Source organism: Antennarius striatus, chromosome 19 (assembly GCF_040054535.1).
Source record: "Antennarius striatus isolate MH-2024 chromosome 19, ASM4005453v1, whole genome shotgun sequence".
Lineage (NCBI taxonomy): Eukaryota > Metazoa > Chordata > Actinopteri > Lophiiformes > Antennariidae > Antennarius > Antennarius striatus.
This window is the reverse complement of record NC_090794.1, coordinates 11,489,178-11,516,255: the sequence shown is the minus strand read 5'-3', so window position 1 is coordinate 11,516,255 and position 27,078 is coordinate 11,489,178. Positions and strand designations below refer to the sequence as shown.

Here is a 27,078-nt window from a genome sequence, read left to right as displayed (position 1 = left end):
GCTCCAGTGGCGCAATCGGTCAGCGCGCGGTACTTATAAGACAGTTTCCTGCGGAGTGATGCCGAGGTTGTGAGTTCGAGCCTCACCTGGAGCAATTTTAGCTCTAGCAACAGAAAGAGTTTAACAACATGCACACATCTGAAAATGTCAGAGAGCACATCAAGCTACACTCTGTCTCTCCTGCTTTAAGATGCAGAAGAGAATAACTAAAAACAGAAGTACTACAAATTCCAACCTGTAGATGAAAACACATTAAAGCTTAATGGGATTTCACCTTTTGTGCCAGCCAGCCACATCTGCAAAATCTTCCATTTGAAAGAGAAAGCTCTGCATTATGGAGGACATACAGCATCCTAGCTGTTGCATTTTTAAATAGTCAAAGTTTAAAGCGACTGTAACTCTGATCATTAAATTTTTTTACGGTTCCGATGGGGTAACCTCACTGACTTGCCAGGTTCTAACTCCCTCATTTTGCTTTTGCTGCAGAGATGTCCTCAGACAACCTAGTCAAGATCAGCACCTGACATTTGTTAAACTGTTGACGATCTACTGGCTGAATAAGCTCCATTTAGAACCAGGGCTGATCTGCTGAGGGCAGAAAATGACTTCATAACACATGTGACAAATTCCCTCCTGTAGTCAAGATTGATTTAGTCATCTGCAGTTGGGTGACAAAGAGTTGAACAACATCTTATAAGATTAAACTAATGACAAAAATTCAGAATTTTTTTTTTAACACTGTTTATGTTTACAGTGAACAGATCATCACATGTCAACCTTTTATAATAGAGCTGAAGACGTTTCTGTATCATTTATTGTTTCTGATTGTAACAGACATCAATTTTTGAATTACTGTTTAAATATAGAATATAGCATTTTCTTCTGCTTTAGCTGGGATTTTAAACTGCTCTGTTTAATTATATTTTTATGTTTTAAATCTTGTGTTGGTGTTTACTCTATCATTTACTCTATCTAAAGCCACATCCAAGACAAACAACTTTTGATTGGCCCATGGTGATAAGGGATGGGTAACATTGTTCGAGGCTCCTAAAGTTCTGATACAATGAATGTCTGCACATACAAATCACAAGAAAGCTGGTCCTGCATATATAAAATCCAGGATTGTACTGGTGAGGTCTGTTTAAGGTCTGTGAGTTCTTGTAGTGTGTCTGTATTTAAGGAGAGTTGGTGTTTCAGATGAACTTATGTAAAAGATGGGGCTAATGATTTTCACAGCCAGGACACAAGGCTGTATTAGCGGTGCCTGTGCATCGCAACGTGTCTTTAATTGTGTTTCAGCCTGGATTGGCAGAACGGCTCCAGTAGAGTCTCATAAAGAGGTCTACGGTCCTCCATATTTTTTCTGTGTCATGCACATTCTGTCATCGGCAAAAATATAGCTGAAAAGGGTCAGCGGAGTCATATAGTCTTCATACCAGCATTTCAGGGAAGTTTATGTGAGTTAGTAGTTCACAGACATCATTAGTTGAAAAGTAGCTTCAGAGTATTAAGTAAAAAGGAAATGGAATAGTCCAGTTTTCTTGCAGCATCCTTCAGCGAGGCAGCCCATCCTTCTGAGAACCAGAGGGAAGATGATGTTTGCTTTGGCCTGTTTGACCGTGAGAAAAAACAAAAATCAAACAAAAAACTCCTTTTGGGATCACTATTCTACAAAAGAACACACTTTTAATCTTTGAATGGTGTACAAAAACTGTTGGAGCATTTAAAAGTAAAAACCCCCATTCTTGAATAAATAACTACTTTTTATACGCACTATTTGAATATGTATCATATATATTGTGCATAGGGACAGTTAGACGAATGGAACATCATAATTCTGGATATAAAAATATTATATCATATTGTGTGTCCAACTTTGAGGCAGCAGTTTGGGGAATCTACATTAATGCATCAATGATGTCTTGCATAAAACTAGATCCTTTGAGTTTTTACAGTTCGGGGTGGAGAAACTTTACTTTCTGATCTAAACCACATCCAACACCTTTGGGTTGAGCTGGAATGTGATTGCAAGCCAGGCCTTATCATTCTGCATCATTGCACTACCTCGCTAGAGCTATAAAATCTGGTGGACAGCAGTCTCTGAAGAGTGGAGGCTGTTTTAGGAGCATATTCTGCTCATTATTTCAGAATGATTTGTTCAATCGTCACATGTGGTTGTCATATTCAGGTGATTGCACACATGTGGACAATGTAATGTCCAAAAGCATGCAATAATGTCTCTATGCATGCTAAAAGGTGAACAAGTCGACTGAGCCCTAAAGAAAGTAATAAATAATAACTGCAGTTATGGGTTATTTATTTAACCTAACTCTGTTTAAATGGGCCTTTAATTGAGTCCGTGTTTCTCTGGAGCTAAAAATGATCGGCAAGGGATTCACAGTCTTGGTGTAATTATAACATCTGACATCTTGGCAAATAAAATTGATCCATTATATTAACAGCATCTGTACTAGTTATTCCATGAAAAATATGTCCAGACCAACAACAAATAAAGAAAAGTTTACCAGTGACACCATTTTTTGGACACACATGGCCAATGTTTTTTATGGGATATCTGCCACCTTATTAAACTGAATTTTGTTTTAAGTTACGATCATGAATTTTGTTGAGAAAAGAAAAAGGATCCAGTGCCTTTAGAACTGAAACCCACTCGTATCTTCCATTATATGCCAGACATGCATCACTGCAATTCAAGGATGTAGTTATTTCACGTCAGATACAAAGCTTACTAGATGATGAAGCTGAATAATAATGAATAATAAACGCAAATAATAAACACAAGCTTCATGGTCAAACCTTTCAACCAACTTCTGTTTAAATGTTGTTATTCAATTTAATTTCAATTATTCAAATTACTGCCACATGTCACACATTTCTACTAACTATGTATGTGAGACAGTGGGAGACTGCTTGACAGCACAGACTTCATACCAAATGATGACATAACCTTAAATCAATAAATCTTAACCCTTTATTGCACATTTATCTCATCTGTTTCCATCTGTTTGCACAGCAGCTGCTTACTGTAAGAGACCACTTGGTTTTGTTCTTGGGTTGTATGACCTTTGCTTCGTGTGTCTACCGTCCTTCTCTCAGCCACTTCGGTTCATCACCCATTAATTTTCTGATTAGGAAACATTTGTAGACTGGAAAAATACTTTCATGATTCAACTGATGTCAAACTTTGAATGTTTGATTAGTAGATCTAAATTCAACATATCTTATGATTTTATATTTTATTTTATAATTTCAGATATTCTTGAGGTGAAATAACTTGTCTCTTTTCCCTCATTTATATATTTTATTTATTTATTTATATACAGTCACCCGCTTGTGTGATTTTCTTTGCTCACTGCGCCACAACTTCGTTCACTGACTAAAATGAATAAAGGGTCAGTGTCTATATGGATATCTGTGTGTGGAATGTGAACTAAAAAAAAAAAGGTAAGTGAAAAAATGAAATCAGGAAAGACAACACACGATGTTTTGTTGTGTTGTATGCTGACACATACGCGATCTAACGCGAAGTCCTATGGTGAGAAAAATACAGGATAATTAGCTGACATAAAACTAAGATGTTGGTCTTAATCAAACATTTGAATGTTCCCTATACAGTATTGCATTTTAGAAAATAAATAAATTATCAAACTGGCAGCATAGTTTGGTTTGATTTGATTCTTCCGGACTGATAAGAACCAAAACTCCACTGCTCAGTGCGCTGCCTGTTGCATTAACAGCTTTGTAGCATGACACAGTTTGATAGCTTAAAAAAAGTACCGTAATTGACTTTAAATGACTGCAAACAGAAAAGGGGTTGTGTTTGAATCAAGGGAAGATATCGCTGTTGTCATGACTTCTGTCAGCAGTTAAGTCTATTTTTAATACTCATTTAGATTGTTATCCTGCAATAATATCTCTTGTCATTTCAGAGAATTCTCCACTTCCCTGCACTCCATCATGTTCATCACCTTCATCTCTTCAGTCAACTGTAACCCATTTCCCAGTCAATCTCCGCCCTATATAATCTGTTCAGCCCTCAGCTCCTGCTAGACTGTTAGTGTTCATCCTACTTTCTGGCATTCCTGTTTCCCGCCTAATATCTTGTACTGGTTCAGACTGTTGTCTGCTCCTTGTTGGGTTTGTTTGCCTGTTTGTACTGATTGCCTGGAATTCTGAACTCGATTCTGCATCTGCCTACTTTACTGTCGTGTTTTTGGGCTCAATCTGCAAGCTTTATAAGAAGCGTGACAGACTTTCTTCATATAAGGCGATGCCATTTATTTACCAGACACACACACACACACACACACACACACACACACATACACACAAAGTTATTAGCGCACAAACACACACTCTCCTATTCCATCTTGAATTGTAATTTCTTCTCAGCTCTGATCAAGAACGGCTCTGATTATAATAACACAGAAAGTATTTATGAGGCAACATCCAAGAATCCAGTCCAATAAAATCTAATTCTTGAAAAGGTTCAAAGGGCCGAAGAGCTGATTGGGAAGTTTAAGGGATCGTTGAAAGCTGTTGATGGTTAGTTGGCCAGAACAAAGTTTAGTACTGATCTGAAGAACACCAACAAAGACACAGTTGCTGTGAAGTAAACAACAAAAATGCCAAGGATGCACGGATGAATGGAATGATGGATAGACGGGTGGATGCCATGACTATTAAATGTTTCCAATAGAAAGATTGAAGTTGTTTCTCGTGGTGACAGCTTGAGCTAATGTTGCACAACCTGCATGAGCACTTTTCCCAGCCAATCCTTGTTTTGCTGTCTATGACACGATGAATTTGACATAGTTAGAGCTAACCATTCAAAGTGTTCATTGACTCACATTCATTTTATTAAGTAACAAAACAATGTGAACCTCGATCAACTTTTCTTTTACTATTGCGCTCCATGCAGAAAGCGTCCCCATGGTTAGAAGGATCTTTGAAGGATACTTCAAAATAGAATTTTTCACATTTATGAGCATTCATAAATGACTGTTTGTCACATTATCGTTATCTATGAGACTACATTTGAAAACCACTCATTAACTGTCAGGGGTCCGACACAAATGTCTCTTGGTGACCTTATTTTGCTTCAACAGTCATGCACAGAGCAGTTTGGTGGTGCAGTGGGTAGCGCTGTCGCCTCATAGCAAGAACGTTCCACGAGCAATTTCTTTCTGTGTGGAGTTTGCGTGTTCTCCCCATGTCTGCGTGGGTTCTCTCCATGGTGTACAGGTTTCCCTCACCTCCAAAAAATATGCAATTTAGGTGAAAAGATGAGTGGTTGGCGGTCTATCTTTGACTCTGTGATGCACTGACAAATGTTTAGGGTGTACCCCACCTCTTATCCATAGCAAACTGGGATAGCAACACCCATAACCCACGAGGCAGAAAAGCAGCTGTGGGATGATTGTAAAATGATATCATTTTTTGATATTGTGCTGGTTTGATTCAGATATTTCATCAGCAAACAGTTGAGAAATAATGTGAGAAGTGCTTGATGAAGAAATGCAGAGGGAAGTCTCCGTCAAGACAACCATATTAAATCAGCCCCATGATGAATTCTACTGCTGTTTAAGACAGACGCCCTTCAATCATGATATGGCTGACAAGTCCAGAGGCCAAACATTTTGACAGGTTAATTAATGAATATTGTTTTTACTTCATTCACTTGTCTCAATGTAATGTTAACAATCTGAGGATAATATACCATCTGTCTGTGATTTTAGGTTCTTAAATCCGCACCAGACCCAGATGTTTAGGATGTTTCGTTCATCACATTATTTGCTGATTCAATTAATACACGAATGGTTCACTGAAATGAATTTCCCAACGAGAAGATGTGCAGGCAGGAGCTAAGAATTTGCTCCAGGAGAGAAGAAAATTAAGAAAAAGCTTCAATAAAATTCAAAAGAATGCATCAGCCGGCAGGAGAAACTGGCCTGAGAAAGATGGCGTTATCGTGTGAGGTGAATGGAGAAAACTGTGTGACCCTAAAAAGCTTGGACTGACCCAGTTGGCGGGATGAGTCGATGATGTCGTCCTCTGGGACTTGAGGCAGCATTCTTCATTTATCCACTTCTGCTTTTAATGCTTCCACTGCTTCTTTTCTCTCTTCCCTGATGTTCAACTCATCCAAACAGTTTCAATCACTTTATTCCACTGTTCTCTTTCTTATTTATCCCAATCTTTGCTGTTGTGGCACCCAAATTGTGGAATAATCTGCCTCAGCAAATCAGACAGGCCTTTTCTCTGTCTGTTTTTACATCTCGTGTGAAGACCTACCTCTTCTCCTTGGCTTTTAACATCTAGATAGACACCAGATTTTATTTTGTCTTATCTTTTTTATCTTACTTTTTATTGCTCTGATTATTTGCTTTTGTTTTTATCCATATTTTATGTTTTGTGTTTTTAGTTGATTAACTTTACTTATAATATTTGAGCCGTTTTGTCTTTTATCTATAATGTTTGTTCTTTTTTATTCATTCGCCTGTACAGCACTTTGGTCGGCTGCGGTTGTGGTAAAGTGCTCAAGAAATAAAGTTTGGATTGGATTGGATTGGAATCTTCATCAGAGACCTTCACGAACACCTCACCTCTAAATCACCTAACGTCATCGTCTAGCAGACGTCAAGATGCAACTGGTGGAGGGGTGCTCTCCTCTTTTTTGCGCCAAATACAATATTTTTGCCACCTGCAGCTGCAGCATCTGCAGAACTTCATCGAACAAAGCTGTGGGGGATTTCCTTCAACATCCTACAATAAGATCCTCTTTTGTCCCACAACGAAACAGTCTTAACCTAATCTGATATAAATTAATTTCATCATGTCGTATGCTTATGCATATCAAGTGAGCCAACAGATTGCTGTAAACAAGAGGGTGAGGCTCCGCATGTGTGTTTTGTTGTGTTTTTATTTTCAACGAGGCATAGGCTGAGGCGGGGAATGTTTTACTAACAGGCTGCAGATGTGGAGGCGCTGTATTGTAGGAATGTTATCTTTCACCCAGTTTGCATGTACACATGTAGAATTTATAGTCTATAATGTGATTTCAATAACATACAACTTTTTACATGGACTCACACACACACACACACACACATCAAAGGCCTTCTTTATGTGACCACATCTGCACCTGCAAATAATCACTGGAGGCATCCCATTCAGTCACCAAAACAGATGATTATGAGCTGTTTCCATGGCTACAAGAATGGTATCACTTTCAAAAATAGAGAAATAAAACTGACTAGTTCCCTTGAGTTTGTACAATTGTGCATTCAAATCAATCCCAAGACCAGAGCTTTCCAACAAAACAATATTGTGAATGTCAGCATTATTCTGAACAGAACAATGGCTGCGTCTCATCCTAAATCACTCCCAGCATTCATGAGGAGAATGAGAACTGGAGGTACTTAGAAATTATTGTGGTTATTTTGTTATTGCTGCATGTATTTTTTGACTGCATACAAGAGTCATAATACATCAAATTAAATTTAAAAATGAATTAATTTGACTCTTGGATGACACTATTTGCCAAACACAGCTGTAAAAATACATGTGCTATAATTTGAGTGTGGGATGAAATGTGGGAAAATGAGATTTACAAGAGAGGGAAAGGGGAAGCCCACTTTATTAACTCACATGTGTCAGGTGTATGGAAACAGCGCCATCTAGCGATATGTTCGGGAAAGCTGAAGGAAAGAAATTGCAGTCATTTCACTGCAGAGACTTGTTTGATGGAATCCAGCAGATGCCACTGTAGCACCTCACTGCTGCCTGAGTGTTTGTTGAGAGGATTCAGGGGGTTCGAACAGGGAGGTGGGGGTAACTCTAATGAAAATAAAGGATCCATCTGTTGTATTTTAGATACAGCAAAAATTATCTACTGTAATAATTCTCCTCTTACTTGCCATCTGTTTTCTAAGACATAGCAGTAATGTGCTGCAAGAATATACTGTATGTCTATATTATTGTTTCCCATCACTGATTGCATCTATGCATGGCAGCGTTAACCGTTTGGGGGAATAAAAGTACTTTTCCCGTTTTAATATGCAAACAATTTGTTTTGTTTGTGTTTATACCTTGTGAAACACGCTGGGGCTCTAGTCTTGTATATCAAGCTCTGATATTATAAATGAACGGTGATCACTAACAAGAACTCCTTCATGAAATTTGTATTACTGCTTACAAGTAATTTTCAGTCGCAGCCAGTAGTAAATTAATATTACTATGTGTGCACCTCACCTCTATTTTTCATATCAAACAGAGATCGACACAGACTACCAGAATGACCTTAATATTTCCAACCAAAGTATCATACAGGAAGCTGAGTCACAGATAGAGAGATTCACTTCCTGTTTATTTTAACACAGTAGTTTGCTTGTATCAGTCATGACCAGGAAAGAAATCAACCATGTGGTTAATGTTGTTGTTTTAATGAAGAAACCTCGATTTAGTTTTGGAATTAATATGGAAGTAGCTCAAAGATTAAAACATTTCCAAATTGTGACTGCTGTCTGTACTTACTTCTGGCTTATTTTACTTTTATTTAAAATGACAACATTAGATTAGATGCACTTTCAATTGTAATAGTCTTGTAGTTTATATCTGTCATGAGCAAACTCCTCGTCTAGACGACGGCTACAGGTGCTGCAGCACAGCTTTACGGTGCAGGGCATGTCAGTGAATCTCATTATAGGCTGTGGAAGACTTTAGTGGTGGCTTACATTCATAAATATGTTCTCCAAGGTTGATTGGCTTCAACAAGTATCTCCTGTTGGGGTCAGGGTTAAAACTGATGCTTTTGAAGTATGTCTTTTCTTGGACACTCTTGGATTTTCTGGATAGGGTCATTAGCTCCAATATCCTTTAAATCTATTGTATAACCATCATAGGGAAATGGGGTAGATGGGCTCAACGACAATATGCATATCATGGTATTAACCCCTGTAAATGTATGTGTCTGACAGTATGAAAACCAGCAAAGCTCCTCATTCTGATAACATAACTGTAGATCGATGTGCAGGACACACACAAAATGTTTCCAACTTAAAATTTAATCAAATAATGAAAAACATTTTATATGTTTAAATAAAAGCACCCAAAGAGAGCGAAGACACTCTCTACCTTTTCCTGTCATAATTAATAGATTTGATTCGCATTTTTGATTTGGCAAAAGTTTTACGTCGGATGCCCTTCCTGACACAACCCTCTGTATTTATCCAGGCTTGGGACCGGAACAATAAGACACTGGCTTGTGCTCTCTTGTGGCTATATTCATAGAGAACAAAGAAACAGCAGAGAAAAAAAGCGTAGGAAGTTTTATGTTGTCTAGGACAGGAGGTGAATTTGATTCGGTTGTGAATCATGGTGGTTAGACTTATGCAGCCGATCCAACAAAACCAGTAGGTTGAAGTAAATCCACAAAAGTCCATTGCTAAGTTTTTCCAGTGCTAGTGCTTGGTAGGCTGAACCAGCAGTTTCCTTATCAACAGTAAAAGATTACAGTGGCATGAAATACAAAGATGGGCTGTGTACATTGTGTGACTTGATTGAAACTAGAAGACAGAGCTAGGAAAAAGGAAACCTCAATAAAAGAATGAAGTAGACGTGAGTAGGGCAGACAAAGAAGACACCAGAGGTACGTCTGGCTAACAGGCTCACTGTAATCTCTTAATGAACTTCCACATGTAGGAATGGTGAAAAAGGAGATGGAAAAGAGGATGGGCCAAAAAGAAAGAGAGGGTCAAGAAGGAGAGGGACAATGAGAGATCACATTACATCACACAGCAGAGGTGTACGGCTTGAATGTGGGGTCAAATCAAATAGCAAACATCACAAAGAAGAACCTAGGAAAGGGCAATATGCATGGTCACAATACACACGTGAACATCTTGGTGTATATATATATATATATATATATATATATATATATATATATATATATATATATATATATATATATATATACATATATATATATATATATATATATATATATACATATATATATATATTGTGTCAAAGCATATACACACACTCATATACATGCACACACACACATGCACACGCACACACACACACACACACACACACACACACACACACACACAAATTGGTTTCCCGATGTGGCCGCCTGTCAAGGGGTCTGTCTAAAATACCCTTGTCAATCCTCTGATGCCGTCAGACATCGGAAACCAAGCTGGCGTCATCCACTTGACGAGTCAGAGGTCACGTAAGTAGCTGCTTCTAGTCAGCATCCCATGCAGAGAGCCTGACCCTGAGCCTGCTAGTGAATGGGGAAGGCCACAGATATACATCGTCTTTAACATGGAAATATCAGTGCAAAATTGTCTGTAAATGACAAAAATCAGAATTTGTGTTGCACAAAAATCTTTTTTTTTTCATTTCAGTTTTCTCCATTTCAGTTTTGAACTTTAAAACACACGGAACAACATGTAGAATTCCAAAGCTGGTGCTTTTTAAATGGTTCCAAAAAGAAGCATTTCCAGAAACGTCTCCCGCAGTGGCTTACCCCATAATGTGACTCACAGATATCTGGGGTAGATGTAAATGAGAAATCTGGATGTTTAGTCAGTTATTCAAAAAAAAAAAAAAGTACAAATCTACAACATCTGCTGGATGTTGCAATTATAACCTCACATTTCTAAAATCCCAGCCTCATTGCAGGCATGGAGAATGATGCAGAGTGAAATTGCCTGAAATGTGCGTTATATGTATTTGTCTTTGTGCGCATGACTGTGTGCGTCTGTGGGAATGTGTGTGTCACTGCACATACAGGCTAATCTGTAGTAAGCTGGTTTATGGGCTCGTCTGCAGTGACGCAGACATATGAGCCAAGATCTGCAGCGGTTCATCGTCACTACTAACCTATAGACAGACAAGGCCTACACCCTGAATACTGAGACACCTTAAACTATATCAGAGACGTTAATAACCAATGGATTTATTTAAACTCTGCATTAAAGTGGTATCTCTGAACCTTTACATCATGGTTACATATTTTCATGAGTGATTTTCAATCAGGTTGGTGAAATAAGAAATTAAAAAGGTGCTGCAGGCAAATTGCTGCAGGATGCTGATGATTGACAAGTCACAAACACTCCTTTGAGGGCGACGGGTGTGTGTGTGTGTGTGTGCGTACGTGCGTGTATGTGTGTGCGCGCATGTCCACGAAAGTTTGCGTTCATGTAACTGAAATCTAAGCAGTAGAAGACGGTCATATTTTTTTGGATTTGAGATAATATTATCCAGAGCGAATTATAACAGACTCAGTGTTCAGAATTTGAGAGTGTGAGATTCCCTGACCGCAGATGACTCGGATGAAGGATGGTCAAAAAACTATCAATAGTGCTACTTTTGAAATTACTTCTTGTCAAAATAAGATGTAAAGCTTTTCATCATTACAAACAAAAAAAATAAAAACTATATGTTGGCAATATGACTGCCTTACTGAGTGCGTTCTCAGTGAAACGGTTGGAAGAATTCGACCCAAGTCGACAGTTTCGACTTTAGCATTGGATTCAATCTGTCTTGCTCTCGCAACGCCCATTCTCATAACGTTCCTCAGTCTGTGGACTTGTAGCCACTCAAAGTAACAGCGGGAAGCTGAGGCTGCTATTAGTAGGTGTGGATTGTCAATCACACGGACCCGCCCCAGCGCCTCAGACGGGAAGCGCACTGATCACTGCGCCTCCAGCAGCTGTGGAGTGAGACCTCTGCGACATCGCGCAGTATCAGCACGCAAAAAAAAACCATCCAAAATGTGAGGGGGAAGGAGTCAAGACACCTGGAAGTAGGTGTGTGCGCAAAGTCTTCAAATGCCGTGCTGATTTGATGTTACGCAACAAGGGCGCGCGTAAAAATCGAAGTCTAAGAAGACAAGAAAATCCTCCGTCGTGGATGAAACGTTCTCACAGATGAGATGGACGAGTCAGCGAGACACAGGGACGTAATGAGAAGCTGACTTCGTAACTTTGAGCTTTTACAGTTGTCTGCGGGGAGTTTCCAGAGTTTGGAGACGGTGCCGGAGCGGAGCGCGCAGCGCGCAACGACGAGCGGATGCTGGACAGTGACTGAGAAAACTCATGGCTCCAAGTTGTCTGGACTGCAGATTTAATGCAAGAAGTACGACGAGCAGAACACCGCCCAAGTAGTTCTGACTTTCAGGAGTCATGACTTTCTATGACAGACATTTATTTTGAACGTTTAATTGAATTTAGAATCACAGCTAAATAATACCACTATTCCAGGGGTTAGGGTGACGTTTAGTCGGTTTAAGTCTATCTTTTGTACCTCCTCTCAACATGGAGGAGAAAGTTGACCCTTCTCCGCCTGACGGGGACAGCATCAACCTCAGCGTGCTCAACTGGGAGCAAGTGCAGCGGCTGGACTCCATCCTCACCGGCTCCATCCCCATCCACGGCCGGTGGAGCTTCCCCACTCTGGAGGTGAAGCCGCGGGATATCGTGAAGGTGGTCCGGAGCAGATTGGAGGAGAAGCGGATTCATGTTCGCGAGGTGCGATTGAACGGATCAGCTGCCAGTCACGTCCTGCATGAGGACAGCGGGCTGGGATGGAAAGACCTGGACTTGATATTTTGCGCCGAATTGAAAGGAGAGATGGAGTTTCAGATCGTTAAAGATATAGTTTTGGATTCTCTTCTGGACTTCTTGCCGGAGGCAGTAAATAAAGAAAAGATCACCCCAATGACCTTAAAGGTATTATACACACTTATAAAATATGACCCTAATACATCAATAATTTTATTTAGAAAGCAGAATTCTTGTTTATTCTACCGACAGTCAGTGATGTTCGGGTAAACCACAATTTTTTGGTTTGGATATGCAACTAAATTAGAAAAAATCTTATCAGTGTTTGAAGGTAAAGATCTGTCCTGAATACACACATGCAGGTTGTACGTGCCTGGAGTGAAAAGGTTGGTTCCATCTAATCCAATTGGAGATCATATTAATGTGTCAGCCCTCATTTACCTGGATCAGGTGGGATACCGGGCTACTGGTGGTTCAAAAGCAGACATGATTATAGTGAGACCCACCGTGGGTTCTCTGACGACGAGCTGTAGTGGGTTTAAACAAAATAGAAGTAGCACGACATTGCTGATGTGAAAGAGGGAAATGAGAGGAGGAGGATTTTAGGAAGCAGGCCTTCCATAATACCAAAACTCTGTTATTTTCTCTTGACCTTCGTAACTCAATAAAGAAACCGAACCACCTGGAGTAGAATGGCTCTTTGTAAGTAGCGTATGTCAATTAAAATGTTTTTATTGTGGTTAACTCAATGAGTCTGCATGTTCAGATTCATGAGCATAGCAGTAGAGGTTTAAACCGACGAACAGCAGCACTGACTTAAGCTTTGAACAATCATGAGATGCATTAGACCTAAATTCATATTGTAAGTATTTCTTTATTTTCCTTCTGTGTTAACACCACATGTTTGGTTTTTTTTATAGGAGGCTTACGTGCAAAAAATGGTGAAGGTGTGCAACGACTCTGATCGTTGGAGCCTCATCTCCCTCTCCAACAATCATGGTAAGAATGTGGAGCTCAAGTTTGTGGACTCTCTACGCCGCCAGTTTGAGTTCAGCGTAGACTCTTTCCAAATCCGCTTGGACTCCCTTCTTCTGTTTTACGAGTGCTCAGAGCACCCCATGGCCGCCACTTTCCATCCCACAATCCTGGGGGAGAGCGTGTACGGCGACTTCCCCACCGCCCTCGATCACCTGCGCAGGCGCCTCATCTGCACGAGGAGCCCTGAGGAGATCAGAGGAGGCGGTTTGCTAAAGTACTGTCACCTGCTGGTGCGGGGTTTCCGTGCGGCTTCTGACAGCGAGATGAAGCTGCTGCAGCGCTACATGTGCTCCCGCTTTTTTATAGACTTCTCAGATGTCAGCGAGCAGCGGAGGAAGCTGGAGTCGTATCTGCAAAATCATTTGGTCGACCTGGAGGACAGGAAGTACGACTATCTGGCCACCCTGTATGAAGTGGTGCAGGAGAGCACGGTGTGCCTTATGGGCCACGAGAGGCGTCAAACGCTCAACCTCATCTCCTCACTGGCGCTGCAGATCCTGGCCAAGCAGAACGCCATCCCCAACGCCGCCAACGTCACTTGCTTCTACCAGCCGGCTCCTTATGTTGCAGATAGCAACTTCAGCAACTACTACGTTGCGCAGGTTCAGCCCCTCTACCCCTGTTGTCCCTCACCACCTCAGCATTACCTTACCCCTCCACAACATCCCATGTACGCCACCTGGTTGCCCTGTAACTAAATTTGTGCACCCTGCAGGTGCAAACTGGCAGTTGTCATGCCTCCTTTACTGGAGGAAAAGATCATTTTTTCTTCCTTGAGGCTTGGGAAATTTAGGGAGAGTGGGAAAGTCATGATACCAACTCGGAGACAGTGAGAGAAGAGTAGAGGAATGAAGGAGGAAATGATCAGCCTGGATTGTGGCAGTGGGACAGGAAACCTTTTCCCCAGTGTAGGAAATGACAGCATGGACACAGACGGAGAGCTGCAACCGAAAGAGGCTGACCCATCATTTATGGCACTCGCTCATGACCGCATCGATTCAGCTCAGCCTCAGACTGACCACAAACCCCGATAAGACAGTATTTTTCTTTTCTTTTATGTCACATGAGGAGCATGTATAATATTCACATTTGAAAACCAAGACAAACTGGCAAATGGACTCAGAGGGTAGCAGAAGAAACAGGATGTGATGAAGATACTGATTCATGTCAAAGTAACCTTCTGACTGTGTGTGTGCGTGTGTGTATGTGTGTGTGTGTGTGTGTGTGTGTGTGTGTGTGTGCGCACACGCACAAAACTTTTCAGACATGAAATAAAATGAGGAACTGGATTTTTGTTTACAAATCCAACTTTGATACTCTATCTAAATTTAAAGGAAAAAGCAACAACACAACAATGCATGTTTTATTTCTGTAAAGAAATAATATCAAGTGCCTCGGTGAATCCTAAAGGGAAGGGATGTTTTCTGGATGACTGTAGAGAACTATTGAGTTAAATACGTTACTAAGGTGATAGAGGGTGTAAAGTGTGTGTTTGCCTGCAGTGAGCTCTTGACATTGAGGCAGACAAACTCTTTTTTGGATGATGTTTAGTTGAAGACTACTCTTATCTACAGTCCTGCTGTTCGAGCGCACATCCTGATTACCAAAGGGGAAGTAACAGTGTGTCATCTGTACAGAGAGGGGGAGGGGAGGTCAGATTAAAAATGCAGTTAAAGTTAAATTCATTCAACTTCATGAGAAAGGTGCAAAAATAAAAAAGGGTTTCGGCAGCGAGAGAATAAATTGCATGTGTGCTGTTTTCTTGCAAACCAGTGCATAGCTTGAAATCTAAAAAAATACAGTATTACACAGAGGAGGCGATCTAATCACAGATGAGTGCTGGAAAATGGGTTTTGTTACTCAGAATATTTTGTTACAGTGCATATAAAAATGCAGTTTCATCAAAAGTCCTTTGTCAAAATGCATTTAAGCAAGGGGTGCGTGATGTGCATCCTCTGCTATCTTGTTAGTTGTGTAAGCTAACATCAGAGCACACATCGCCCTCTTTGCAATCAAAAACATGCCTTGTGAGTCAATAGATTCATTGCTTTGTGTACTCTAGTAGTATAGTGTACTTCACCAGTGCAGACAGTTTTGTGTGCTTAATACTGTGGGTGTACATGGTTGACAAAGGTAAGGTATCTTCATTCTCAGAAGACAAAACAGAGACATCTAAACAGATAATTAGACTCTTCAAATTCAAATTCAAATATACACATGGAAATGGTTTGGGCTTCAAAAGGATGTTGCTCAAAAGATAGGTTGTAATTAAAGACAGCTTCCATGACCAAACTCTTTTACCATCTCTGAACAAACGAGTACTCAGAATATGAAGAATACGAAAAGCTTCCACCCAGAGAACTTGGGTGGAATCATCTGGCAAGAAAAGCAACAGTCCAAAAGCCATAACTAACGGTGTCCCCATTACACCCCAAAGGACAAGGTTCTTACAAAAATGCATCAGCTTTATTAAAGATATGATGACCATTTTCTACAAACATGTCATTTTTAGTAGTAGAAAATTATTAGTATCCTATTCCCAGCCCTCCTTGTTTTAAGCTACATGCTCAAGCGTTCATCTGGATTCAAATGGATGTGAATTAAATTTTAACAAGCGTTCTCCTTTAAGGGTGCCCTGTGGAGTTCTCGTCTTAAGCAAATAAATTTTCATATATGTGTTCCACTGTGTGTTGGGTTAGAAACAAATGTGTGTACTTATCTCATAAAAATGCAAAGCCGCTTTCTATGATTAAACCATTGTTTGCTGACAGCCATGTTTGCTATTCTCCATGTGTTTTTGTGTCTTTTGGTCTCTATCAGGCACCTTTTCAGATTCTGATAGATGAAGCATTTGTGTTTAAAATGCATTTTGAAACAGTGACATTTTTCTGGAATTACAGTGGAGTTTTCTGATGAACTAATTTCATATATTCCTCCTGTCAATAATATACATTTTATGTCTGTTGCATTATAAATCATGTAGCTATGCTGCACGTACTGTGATAATACATGTTAACTTTTGCAAAAATTCAAGAGAAATGGAAGACATTCAAAAGACAAATGGGGTTTTTTTTGCAGGATATAAAACTTATATTTGTCAGAAAGGTGGAGGATGGAGGGTTTATGCAGTGATGTAGCAGCAGAGTGGAGTAAAGGCATATTGCTTGTAATGTGTGAGACCTGACAGAGCAGAGTATGTTAACATATGTTTTACATGAAGCACAGGAGCTTTAAAGATGAGTGCACAGAAAACATTGGCCAATATATTGTGTATTGTATGTTTCATGGAAAACTAATTAATTAAGCTGCACAATGACATGGCCATTCTGAAACTTTTCTTATTAGCATGGAAAAGCAACAAACAAGTAAAAAAATATTAATATTTAACAGCAATAAGGCAAATTGTCATATTTCATGAAATTACTGGTGTGTATTTTCACGTAGCACATCCACTCAAAAACGTCAGATCTCCTATTTTTCTATTAATCTCTATTTTTGTACAGTTTGTGTTTGGCTAATGTAGCAGGCAGAACTGGGTCACTGAATGGAATTTGTGGTGTGCATGTGGACAAAGGTGGTTGTGTTGAGATGCATATTTAACCTGTGCTCATTGTAATCGTGCTAAGAAGTGTTTCACATGGGTTTCTGCTGCTCTAAAGAGATTCCTTTGATGCATCGCTCTGTTTGGACATGAAAATGATTTGAGTAATTGTGTTCAAATTGAGAATTAAAAGCAAAAAACAAAGGCAAGAGTTGTAAAGTTCCGTTTTTCTACCACTTATATCATGCATGTATAAATACAGTGTCTCCACCTGTGGACGAGGTGAACGGTGAAGAGGAATCAGGTGAACGTCTCGAGGTGTAATCCCATTGGGCACGACTGATGCTGCCAGCGAGGGACAGCTGAACGTGAAAGATTTTCCCTCTGAGAGACGTCACAGCGAGCGTCAGCAGCCATCACCGCTCCGTGTGCCAGAGCTCATTAGCCCTGGGTGTATTTGTGACAGCATGTATATGACATGTACGCGCACACACCTTTGCTACCAGCAGATACCTGGACTCCAGGGACACACGCCGGATGACTACCAGAGGGCCTCAGTCCCAGATGTTACTTTCAGACTAAAATCTTATATTGTAATTTTTTTTTACTTTTGTGTCTGCGCCATACATTTTCAGTTTTCATAATCTTCAGATTTGACCAAATTGTTTTGGGCTCCTTCGAAAAAGCTTCAATCTACAAGTCTAACACCTCTTGTGTAACCTCTCTTGTATCTGGATCAATTGTGGACTTCTGATGAATTTAAGCAGAGGGAGATGAGCTATGGAGAGGAGGACAGGGCCAGCGTTATCCCTTGTTAAGAGGGAGAGTGGACACTAAATATAGGCCCCCCTCTCAAGCACTGTAAGGACATTAGCCCATCTACAGAAAGCTGATTAGCCTCCCACCATAAGCATGTGATCAGTGCTCTGGTGTGAATACTGCTGGGAGGTTCACCATCTATTGTACTGTAACACATCCCTTCCCTATCGCCTTTGGCCCTTTAGGTCACTCTTACCGGAACAAAAATCAGTACACTTCCTTATCAAGGGTTTAAAGGGGAACTGAGAATAACAGACTGAGATGTGTCAAGTGTTGCACAAGCAGGAAATGAGCTAACCCAGTAACACAGTAAGCCTAGGAATTGTACTGTAGTACTGTTGTGCTTTTAAGTAGTGGTGGACTGAGCTAAGGGTGTGTGATACGGAGTTTTAGGAGACAAGGAGCAGGAGAACAAAGAACGATGTCTGTGCATGAGGACAACGTCATCTCAAACCTATCCACATGATAGTTGAGGAAACAAACATTAAAAATTAAAAAATAATAATAATAATGATCATCATAGTAATATAAAGATAAAAAATTATAATATATTAAATTTGCACAATCCCTAGAAATATTACAACGCCACTGACCCATCTTTTCTCACCGGCATTTAATTTGATTTAATCTTGATTTTAGACTAGCTGTCTTGCATTTCTTTATTACAGATTTCTTTATTGGGTTTTTTTTGTCTCATCTGTTGTTATTTCAAGCATGGTCAGCACTTTTTTCAGCTGTCAGCTGTTTAACATGTGCTACACAAAACAAATTAAGAAAATAAAATGAATTCACACACAAGCATAGGGATGGATGGGTGGATGGATACATGGATGAATGGATGGATGGATGGATCCAACATCATTCAAATGCTAACATCATTCAAATGCTATTGACTGCACTCGAGAGAATTACAAAAATGTTTATTGACTTTGAGGTGAGTCATCAGTCACAAAAGCAGAAGATTCCACAATGATTTAGTTGTTCAAATAAGTACATGCAGATTTATTTCCTGCAGTTCAGAGGGACATTATTATATCTGTTACTAAACTGTTTTGCTGTAGATTGCCATAACCCCATTCACAGTAGAAAGGCAGATTAATGTCTTGATAGAGTTCCCTAGAGGAACTGATTTTCTATACACGATAAACTCATTTGTAAGCGTTGTTGTGAAGATCCCTTGTCATAATCTCACACTGACAGTGGTAGTGTGAGATCTGAAAGTATTGTGGTGAGACAAGCAAAAGAGTGTCAACCGCAAAGGAAGACAACTTGAAAATAGTATTTTAGCAGTCAATGATCAGCCGCTGTTAAATCATTTAACTGTTTCAGCAAAAGCTTGCAAGAGGTTTTTATTTGTATAAAAGTACAAGAAGATAGGTAATTTAGAAGCAGAGAGCACAGATACCACCACAGGATGTGAATAATAATTAAAAAAATCTGTTTTTGTGTGACTATATCTAAATATCACAAAGCCCTTTTTTGGCCTGGCGTTACTGAGGGATTGATCACACGTAAAATTGTGTATCAGGACACAAAAACATGCGTGCACACACTCTGATCCCACAGGGTTTTGTTGGAGATGAACCAGTTGGAGCAACAACTGGGCCAAGAGTCCATCCAGCTCAGCCAATCCGGGGGTCAGAGGCCATCGAGTAAACCAAACAACAGCAAGACGAGACTGTGAGAAACAACAGTGTGTGCCTGTCTGTGCGTGAAAGAGAGCAGAAGCAATAGGGCGAGATGGAGGGGGAAAAAAACGTGTGTGAGAATGCATGTCTTCAGTTTTGAATCTGTTATCCATGTATTTTTCTTACAGGAATACCGAATGTGTCTGGATTTTGGTGTAAAAAGTCTGGATTATCTTGTTATTAGAGATTCTGAATAGAGCAAAACTTGATTTTTCGGCAAAATAATAATATTAATGTGTGGAACAAACCAATCATAGAGGGGCTTCACTGTGACATCAGACGGCAAACATCTGGCAAACTATAGCAATAAATCAGTGTGTTTACGCCTGGAAGCATAAATAGTTTGGACAGCTGGACTAGACCGATGCTGCAACATGCCAGTATGGAAACCAGTATGTACCAGTATGCATGAACAATAACAGGAGTCAGCAGTAAAGTACATCTACAATCTCTCTCATGTTTTTGTTTTGGTAGCATGAACACGGCTGCAAAAAAAGAGGAAGAAACATGACTCAGATGAATCAGTTCAAGTGAAAGTTCAATTCTGTTTAATGTTAAGGTTTTTTTCTTACAGGAGCACCTGATGAAGTTAAGAAAGTGAATTGATGTTGATTGAATGGCACCCCCAATATTGTCAGAGGATGTTTCAAAGGACCACATCATTGGGAGGGTTCATCACAACTGTCTTTTAGCATGGCTAAAAGAGTTTGTAATTGCTTTTTAATGGACAATGAATCATTCATTTATGCTGAAGTTAGAGGCCATTAATAGCAAGAAGCCTCATTTTGGCAGGTTTCAGATACTTTCTAACAAAGTTTTCCTAAAGAATTTGTCAGCAGTTATTCTTATGAGAGAAGGGCATGCTCTTTATATGAAATTCCTTTGAGGTAAATACAAATGTTAAAAATAATATTCAAGCAACTGTCATGCCACTACTTATAATATTATGAAGAGTTTATGAACCATTATTAACCATTATTAAGGTCGCATCATTATATCACTTTCTACATTTACTTCTGGTTAATGTTTCCTCAGTTTTCTATGAATGTAAGCACATTTATTTTCATAACTTTGATTGTACTGGAAGCAGGCAGAAGGAAAGGCTCAGAAAGAAAGCAATACACAGTTATAATTATAAAATGCTCCAAGGGCCAACAGAAATGATGTGGCAGATAAACACTGACTGCTCTACTGATGGAAAAACAGGAACGTATTTTTATTACATCTTTGGTAATGATGATGATGATGATGATGATGATGATGATGATGTGTGTGTGTGTGTGTGTGTGTGTGTGTGTGCGAGCGCGCGCGTGCGTGTATGTGCGTGTGTGTGCGTGTGTGTGCATGTGTGTTTGTGTGATTTTTTTAATAAACCACTTTGTATGATTGTCTTCATTTATATGCATTTGGGAATTTTTAAGAAGACAGAACAAACAGATAATCAATTCCCAACTGGCATCATTTATTTGTAAATAATAAAACTGTAAAACAACTTAATTAAATCCATACGAGTTCTCTGAATGTGCATGTTATTGATGTACAACAAAAAACACTCATTTACACTTTGCTCCTTCGATAAGATGATGTTATTCTTCAGCAGGTATTACAAAGGCTTCTTTTCTAAGTTTAACTCACCAAAGGTGTTAATTTGTGTGTATTTCCTCGTGTATCTCTCTGACACTATTTTAGTGCATGTCTGTGTGCCACCTCCTGGTAAAAAAATTATTTCTTTCCTGTAGTCTCCTGCCTCCTGCTAACACGTCTGTTTTTACCTTGACTGTAATGATAGTTATTACCCCATTGTAATAGCAAACACACCTGTCAGTTCGCTGCCTGTGCCAAAACCACACCTGTATGTGCTTAAGTATAACTTTGTTCCCAAGTAAAAACAGAAAACTTGTAACTAGCCTCAAGAAATTTCTGCAGACGTGTTTAGTATTCATCTTCAGAACACATTCATCATCAGATCTAGGAGGATCCGTGGTTTTATGTGCTATCACTTGTGAAGGCTCTTTACAATCTTTCCTTTTTTGTGTGGAAAAAGCCCTCAGAGAGGGAAATATTTAGGTCTGTTTTCTGTGTGATGAAGAATTCCACTATAATTAGGCTCAGAAACTGTCTTAGTCACATCAGCTTGTCTCCAAGCAGCAGCCTGGGCAGAAGCACCTGAGGAGCTACGCTTTATTTGAGCTGCAGATCAGGAAAACACAAGTATATTGGGCTTCATCTGTAGACTGAATTTGGTGGTTCCTCTGACATAAAAATGTTCTGTTTAAATTACTGTACAGAATAAACTTACCATAAGCACCACAGTTTAACATAGGTACTCAGGTTTTGTCAGAGACATATTAAAGCATTGACAGCAACAAGATTCCAGATGTCTTTAATAGAATAAATACAATGCGTGCAAAGCAATGAAGCAACATTTTTCCCTATCTGACTCTTCACATCCTTGAAATCATACATAGTGGTTTTTAGCAACAGCAGAGGTTTACAAAATATACATGTCAGTCACCATATAAATATTCCTGAGGACTTATTGCAACATGACAAGTGGAAGCTGTTCGCAAAGATTTCCATCTTGTCACAACTAAATTACTGTACATTAAATAAAGATTATGTTTTTTTAAAAAAATCATTTTTTAAAACTCAAACATGTCTTTAAATTATCTGTAGCTGTGATGAAAGCTAATCCGATGCAGCCTTTGTATCTGTTGCGTAATTCAACTAGAAGTTCATTGTGAATTCTGCCTTAAGCCTTTTAGAAAACCAAACATGCATCCACTGACTCCAATTTCATTCTTCAAAATAAGAAGTGCGTAGTGTGAAACTAGTTGTACAAAGGGAATGGAGATTTTTAAAAAAACATTTGATTTTCAAAAGTAGAGCAGGAAAAGTCACAAGTAAAATTTCATTGATTCATTCATTTCCTGAAGGCAAGATAATCAGGAATTGTCTCCTTTTCAGCAACTTATCCAGATCCAGGTCACGTATCTGCTGAGCCTATCCTAGCTGACTATGGGCAGAGGTGGGGTATACCCTGAATAATTTGCCAGTTTATTGCAGGGCCATATAGAAAGACAACCATTCACACTCAGAGTCATATCTATGGTCAGTTTTGAGTGGCCAATTCAAATATGCTGCATGTTTTTGTTGTGTTGGGAAAACCCAAGCAGACACAGGGAGAACATGTTAACTCCACACACAAAGGAAAAACCCGGGACTGTCTTGCTGTGAGGAAACAGCACTTCCCACTGCACCGTGTTGTGCCACAGGTGTTACTTGGCATCTAAAAACCAACACTCAAGTACAGTAATGCAAAAACTGCTACAATTGTCCCCAAATGTAAAAGTCAAATAAAAGTTACATTTGACCACTGGAGTAAAATTAAAAGCCTGTAGAATGGCTACTGTATGGGGCTGCAATATTAATCAGGTCAGTCCTTTGGTTTTATTCAAAACACCATCATCAAGTCTAATAGTTAAATACTTTATTTTAGGAGCAGATACTGGCTACAAAACTAGTTTTGTATTCATTAGCTTCAGCTGTTCTTAGTTTTGAAAAACATGCATGGCGGAGATGCCAAACTTAAACTGAGATCATAGTATTAATGTGCCAAACATGCAGATATAAGGGTGGGAAAAGCAGAAAGAGTTTCCACCAGAGTGGAAACCCTTATACAGCATCACAAACTGACATTCTAATATGACTGCAGACCCTAATATGACTGTTTTGTTACTGGATTTCTATGAGATACATTAAAAAACACACTCATTGAAATGAACTAAACTGAAGGAGGGGAACTGAAGAAGCCTCTTGGATGAGAGGAGAAACATGCTGAAGAAACATTCTTAAAGTCCAGTGGATTGATTTAAACACCTTTAGATTTTATCTGAACCAAATATGATTGAAAAGGAAAAGGGATTTTAAACTAGACAATGTTTAGTTGACTGAATCAAACTGACTGATGGCTGATGGTTAAATAAAGTGTAGAAGGCTGAAGCCAGATTTAGGACACGTTTTTATTTCAAGTGTAACGCTCCATAAAAAAATGACACTGAATATTTTATTTGATATGTATCAAATTTTTGCAACTTGTCATGTGCATTAATCAACAAACTGCCCACTTAATTTAAGGGAAAATGTTATTTATCATCATTAACCAGCTTTCACATGGAGCTGGCACTTCACTGTTAGCTTCATTAACTTTGAATCCTGAAGGTAAAGATAGCTGCACACCTTGTGAGCGTACATAACCCTGTGTTTGCTGCTATCCTACTACTTTTGTTCACATAGGTGTTTGAGAGGGTGAGTGACTGTCGATAGTAGGTTAATATTGGGAGATGAGTTATTGACCAGACACAGTTTAACACTTTATGAGCTGGCAAAAACAGCTAAAAGAATCATTTTTAATCTCACTTTTGCTGGCTGATCAAAGCCATGATAATGGCCATAAATCAGAAAGTCCAAGCTAATCTACTTGATCTTATGAGCCACTGATGAGAAATGTTATGCCTTTCCTTCAGGAGTAAGTCTTAAATTAAACATATTTGATTCTGTGGACTAGGTCTGTTAATGTTGCGTTCTTTTTAAATTATCTGCTCCAGTCTGCATTCTGAGTTCTTGTTTCAGTTTGAAAAGAGACGAAAGTGATTGTTTGCAGATCAATAGCAAGAGTTTACATGTATTTTAGTTGTTGTCCAGGAAGAAATTGTCGAAGTTTGTCTGAAATGGTTAGGCAATAGCCATGCAGTTATAGGCTTCAAACCAAAGTCACAACAATCTTACATGTGTTTGAAGAAGTAAATTTACCTCCTCACATTTTAATCTTCAGTCTGTTTTCTTGTCTGGATTTCACTCTTTTTTTTCTCTTTGTCTTCACAGCATGGCTGAAATTACTTACAAGTCACAAACTAGAACCAAGGCAGTCACAGACTGCAACATCCTGTGACACCCCTGAATTCAAAATTGTACCCTGACCTACTTGCATAGGTCAAAGATCAAAGCTAGTGCTCTGACCTACTTTCATAGATCAAAGCACTACCTTTCAAGTGTGTGTGTGTGTGTGTGTGTGTGTGTGTGTGTGTGTGTATCAATGAAGTAACTTTCTTTCTTAACTACCTGCTGATGGGTTAGAGATTCAATACTCTCTCCTGAGTATTTAAAAAAGCTGGACAGTCTTCATCAGTCATTCCCAAGAATCTCTTTAGGAATGCTTGTTGGATGGTCAGTCATTACACCACTTAAAATATCTAAGCTCCAACACCGGGTCCTGATTAACGATTTCATCTGACTATTCATCTCACTGTCACAAATAGTCACAAATACAATGTTATGGTAAGGAAGATGTGCACTTGAGTATTATGGGATAGCAATCCAACAGACAGACACACACTAAGATTTCTGTCTCCTAACATGGGAGAGGCCCGCCATCTTCATCTGCACCGTGACCCCGCTCTGCTGCAGACCCACCTTCCTTTCCTCCCCTTCAAACCCTGCATACCTACTCAAGGCACACACACACACACACGCACACACACACACACGCACGCATGCACGCACACACACACACACACACACACACACACACACACACACACACACACACACACACACACTGCATACCACCATCAAATGTCAATCACAGGTTACTTCACACATCATGGTCATGGTTTACTCGAGGTCAGAGAGACTGACAGCTCCGTGGCTATCATGTCACCATGGTAACACAGACTGGATGCACATGTTTCAGCAATAAAATGTCAAGACAGAAGCCAATTGACCTTTTAAACCCTTCAGTTGAAGCTTAACTCAGTCAGGTCTGTCGCGCCTTGACTTGGGCTTTGGGCGCTAATGGAAGCAAAACACAATGTTTAGAGTCTTTATCTTCATTTATATGCTCTCTGTTATACTGACAGCTTTCCAGAGATAGATTTTCCCTTTGGAATAATATAATTTACAGAGCCATCAAGTGCATTTTAAGACCCATCACACAATTTAAAACAGTTCAGATGGAAATAAATTATCCAGAAGTCCACACCAGATATTCAACCATGACGGCGATCAAAGTAATTTCAGTTAAGAAAGTTGATGATCATCTTTCAGAGTTTAGAGAATTTAGTTTTACAGTTTTCCTGTTTTAGACATGTCAGGAGTAAAACAGCCCTTGTATGAATGATGACTTTGGGTTTTCTACTACATCATTAGATATTTAAAGGTGAAAACAGTCTTATGAAAGGTTCAGGAAAAATTATTAATTCCTTAAGAAACGATGATCTGTTATTTAATCAGCCCTGTTTTTTCTTATCACCTCATTTCCTCCTTTTCAGGGCCAAGTTCTGCAGTCTAGTCACTTTCATATTAGTCGCACTCACACACACACACACACAAAATGAAACCCTAATCCAATTAGAGCAGAGAAACAGCCAAATTCCTGACACTCTCTGACCATAACCCATGTTTGCCTCAAGTCACGTGACTTGGGGCATCTGTTTCTTGTTGCTGTGGTCATAGACAGAGAAGAGATGGGGAAAATGGTAAAAGAAAGAAATTGTTACTCAAGAACAAAAGTCCTGGATCCCTGCTGTGGCAGGTCACTCTGTGATACTCCACGTATGTATGTTTGTGTGCACGTCTGTTTGCATCTGCAAGTCTGTGCACACTCATAAAACTCCATCCTGTCTGCGCTGTTCAGCCATCTGAGCACAGCTGGTGAGCAGACATCTGGGGAGAGAGAGGAAAGCAATAGAAGCAAAGAAAGTTAGATGGAGAGAAAAATAGTGGAGGGTTACAATGGGGACAGGGGTAATTCAGGGTGAGTTGGACCTACACGGAGACTACATAGTACCAGATTGGCCTGGCATTGAAATTACATAAAGGCAGGATTTAGTTTACCTTCAAGGTGTTATAGCTGTATTTCCTTTCATGAGTATTTTGATTATTTTTGTCTGCAGATGTTAAAATAAGAAATTCATGAGAATAGTTTGGTCTTAATTTTCAGCAACAATTCTGTAAGATATTACAAAACTGTAGATTCCACTAGCAAACAAGTCAGTTCATTGGTCCTGGTCCAATAATGAGTACTCAAAAAGCACACAAATAAAAAGAAAACTCAGTAGGTGACAATCTGTTGACAACAGACTTAGGGTAGTGTGTGCTTACTACCATGAAAATCCTCATGGTGAGATCCAACAAGAAGACATGTTATTGTCCCACAGCAGGATTGAAGGGCGAGAAAGGGGAGCTGGTGAAATAATGATGGAACTGTTTATCAGAATAAGAGCAAATAAAAACTAAATCATTGTTAGAAAAGGCAGAGAAAGCATTTCAGTTTTAATGTTTGAGGCAGTAAAAATCATAGATCGGAAAATCTCTGATAATCCAATGTCGT

The 27,078-nt window shown here is 39.4% G+C and overlaps 1 protein-coding gene and 1 non-coding gene across 2 annotated transcripts; both read left to right on the top strand.

Annotated features, from left to right (window-relative positions):
- On the top strand, window positions 1-94 carry trnai-uau (transfer RNA isoleucine (anticodon UAU)). The gene is made up of 2 exons: window positions 1-38; window positions 59-94. It is a non-coding gene; the product is annotated as a tRNA-Ile (tRNA).
- An 11,645-nt stretch (window positions 95-11,739) lies between these two features.
- LOC137613646 (terminal nucleotidyltransferase 5A-like) lies at window positions 11,740-14,929 on the top strand. Its single transcript, XM_068343025.1, has 2 exons — window positions 11,740-12,770; window positions 13,523-14,929. Exons 1-2 carry the CDS (start codon window positions 12,357-12,359, stop codon window positions 14,336-14,338), a joined length of 1,230 nt encoding a protein of 409 aa, XP_068199126.1. The 5' UTR covers window positions 11,740-12,356; the 3' UTR covers window positions 14,339-14,929.
- The last annotated feature ends 12,149 nt before the right edge of the window (window positions 14,930-27,078 follow it).

Bases quoted from the DNA above. Each gene is read 5' to 3' on its own strand.
- LOC137613646 (XM_068343025.1), top strand. From the start codon at position 12,357: ATGGAGGAGAAAGTTGACCCTTCTCCGCCTGACGGGGACAGCATCAAC. The intron at 12,771-13,522 runs GTATTATACACA...TTTTTTTTATAG, and splicing joins TCACCCCAATGACCTTAAAG to GAGGCTTACGTGCAAAAAAT.